The following is a 3,472-nucleotide window of genomic DNA, read 5'->3' as shown; positions in this document are numbered from 1 at the left end:
CCTGCTGGAACCAATCATTTAAGGTAATTATAATTCTTTTTTGAGAAAGAAATGACATTACTGAATGACATTATTTTAATTAGTATCATGTCTTTCATCAAGAGTATCAACCAAGTACTTTAAATTTAAACTGTTTTAGTTTATTAAATGTAATAAAAAAATAAGTAAATTCAAATAATTGAATGATTTGTCAGATCAGGACAATGAGCTGGTTTTGCAAAGTATTGTGGGTATACTACCACATTAGTTCATCTGTCTCCCTTAACTTTGTTACTCAGCAGTTTAATGCTGTTGAAGTAAATTGACCCCAGTTATCAATGTTGTCTAATTTATGAAACATGGTTTTATTTCCACTAACAGGGCAGAGGAACACACAATCCTAGGAAAGAAAACGTTAAAAGCTCTCCACACAAGAGGTCAGTATAAAACACTATGTCTGTTTGATCACATTGTAATGTAATCCTACATAAGTTATGTGTCCCTTTAGGCAAAACATTATCTGCCTTTAAAAGCAACAATGCTTCTAAGCCTTTCTGTTGACATTTGTTAAACAAAGAGTATCAGGGATGAATGTGGATCACCATACAGAAACTTTTGATTACTGTAATAAAAGAAACTATTAACATTCTTACATTTTATAAGAATAAAGTAATGCTAAAGGTACTTTTATACTTTTTGCAGTTTAAAACATGGCAACTCAAGACCGTGCTGTTCTTGAGGCATCAGGCGAGTCCACCCTGGAAAAGGCTACAGCAAAAGCGAAAGAATCAATTGAGCAGTTTTTAAATGTCTCACTTAACATTGCTGTGACTGGAAAGACAGGATCTGGGAAATCCTCCTTTGTAAATGCATTTCGAGAGCTAAATGACAATGATGATGAAGCAGCACCTACTGGTGTCACAGAAACTACAATGGAGCCCACTGAGTATAAGCATCCTACAATGCCAAATGTGAAAATCTGGAACCTGCCTGGAATAGGAAGTCCAAATTTCAAAGCAAAGAAATACCTTAAAGATGTCAAATTTAAAATCTATGATTTTTTTATTATCCTTACCTCAGAGAGGTTAACAGAGCATGACATCATGCTGGCTAAAGAAATAAGAAAACAGAAGAAACATTTTTACTTTGTTCGTTCAAAGATTGACATCGACATCTCTTCAGAGCAAAGGAAAAAAACATTTAATGAGCAGAAAGTTCTTTACACAATAAGAGAGGACTGCCAGAAAAACTTGAATGATTTGGGGGAAGTTTTCTTGATATCGTCTTTTTATTTGGGGAAATATGATTTTGAAAAGCTTGTAAACACACTCATAGATGAGCTTCCGTTCCATAAGCAATCTGTTCTTCTTCAAGCTTGGCCAGTGTGCTCTGCTGCAACTCTTGAGAAGAAGATCAAGTTTTTTAAAGCAATAAGCTGGGCTGTATCTCTTGCTTCTGCTGGTGTAGCAGTAATCCCTGTGCCTGGCACTTCAGTAGCATGTGATGCAGCCCTTGCGTTGCTTTTCCTTTCACGGTGCTATTATGCATTTGGTTTGGATGACAGATCACTGAAAAGGCTTTCAGAAAAAGTGAACATACCCTTGCTGGAATATCGGGCCAAATCAAAGTTTTGTGATGCCATCCAAAAAAAAGCAGTGACCACAATACACGTCGGTGCTGCGATTGTAACAATGTCTTCCATTGCAGATTTGGTGAGTCTCTTTCCAGGTGTGGGCAGTGTTTTTGCTGCAGGATTGTCCTTTGCTTCTACTCAGTACCTATTGACAGAAGGAATAAAGGAACTGGCAAAAACTGCTAAATTGATCAGAACAGAAGCTGGGCTGGACACAATCTATTAACTCCTAGCTGGCCTGATCATGTGTTGTTATCTTGAGAATGTATGTGGTCTTAGATTGCTTCTATTTACTTCGTTTATTTCCTTTAGATTATGTATAAATTTTCTCCCTTTGTCATGGACTAAATCATAGGTTGTTGTTTGTTAGATTGCGTGTTGATTTGCATTTATAATCATGATTACCACCGTTTTAATAGTTTAGTTTTAAAACAATTCATTCTAATATGCATGTAAACTATATACAGAAATAAATTACCACTTTAATTAGTTGATAATAACACTTACATTTTTCCATTGTAGTTTTAATATTCTTTTTAGGGCCCGAGCACCGATGGTGTGGACCCTCTTGTAATTGCTCGGCCTATCATTCTTCTTCTCCGAAAGGAATCACATTTTTCAGGGCCTAAACATGCTTGAATACTCATGAAACTTTGCACATGCGTCAGAAGTGGTGAAAATGTACGTTTGATATGGATTTCAGAATTAGGTGTGGCAAAATGGTTCGATATAGCAAAGATTTTCAACAAAAATGAGCAATAATAAAATGAATAAATGTTCTTAAGATGTTATCTGGTGTTATTCATTTAATGGATTTTGGTACATCTTTTGCCCTGACCTGTGTGTTATGCCTATAACTATATAGTTGTGGTAATTTGTTTATAGTACTATAGCAGAATTACCTCAACAAATTTACCATTTGTGCAAAATTACTTCAATTTACTGTAGTGTCTTTTATATAATATGGTTGAAAAACACTATAGTATTTACTAAAGTAATTTTACTATAGTATACTATAGTTGTCACATGTCCAGTCTGTTTTGGTTGTGTTATGTACCTGTGGGTGGGAGACATGTGGGTGGTACACATGTGAGTGGGGCTCTGGTTCCGCCAAGGCGCCCAAAGACTCCTGTCCCGCCCAGGTCTCCTGCTCCGCCCAGGTCTCCCGACCCGTCATGACCGCCCACGGCTCCACCCTGGAGGCCCCCCAGCCAGTCAGACCCCAGTGCTCCCGCCTCCAGGACTCCAGGGTGCTCACCCTCCCTCCCCATTTGGACTTCTACGGCGCGAGGACGCGCCTATCGGGAGGGGGACGTCATGTCACATGTCCAGTCTGTTTTGGGTGTGTTTTCTGTCGTTGTCATGTTCCTTTGTTCTCTTTCCCGCCACTTTCTCTGTTACCCTCGTTAGTCGAGTTCTGTTCAGCTGTGTGTAATTCATGATCATCTGTGTCACCTGTGCCCCTCGTTATTTCAGTCATCTGTATTTGTATATAAGTTCCTCTTGTTCACTCTGTCTTTGTCTGGTCACCGTTATGCTGTTCTGTTATACCTGAGATGCAATCCCTGTATGTGTTTCTGAACTTACCCTGAGTAAACTACGTTTGAGATACTCCTCTGCCTCTCCTTGTCTTCCTGCCTGAGCCAAACCGTAACAATAGTATATTTTCATATTGGGACCCTGGTGAAAAAAAAAGTATACTTTATTGTATTTCAAATATATTTTCTTTTTCAATAGTATATTGTAAATATACTAACGAAAATGGTACCATCTTTAAATATATAAAAAGTATATTAGCATCATATTTTTATAATGTAACTTTCAATTCACTTTAAAATAATTGTATTTTAGTATATTTGA

At 37.4% G+C, this 3,472-nt stretch overlaps 1 protein-coding gene across 1 annotated transcript; it reads left to right on the top strand.

Annotated features, from left to right (window-relative positions):
• Positions 1–689: 689 nt before the first annotated feature.
• Positions 690–1,838, top strand: LOC307118797 (interferon-gamma-inducible GTPase 10-like; the record flags this gene model as incomplete). Its single annotated transcript, XM_079804596.1, has 1 exon — positions 690–1,838. The coding sequence occupies one exon, from the start codon at positions 690–692 to the stop codon at positions 1,836–1,838; it is 1,149 nt and encodes a 382-aa protein (XP_079660722.1).
• Positions 1,839–3,472: the final 1,634 nt, after the last annotated feature.

The sequence above is a fragment of the Gobio gobio genome, assembly GCF_949357685.1.
Source record: "Gobio gobio genome assembly, chromosome: 1".
NCBI lineage: Eukaryota > Metazoa > Chordata > Actinopteri > Cypriniformes > Gobionidae > Gobio > Gobio gobio.
The sequence above is the reverse complement of the archived record's forward strand: the minus strand, read 5'-3'. Positions and strand labels throughout refer to the sequence as shown.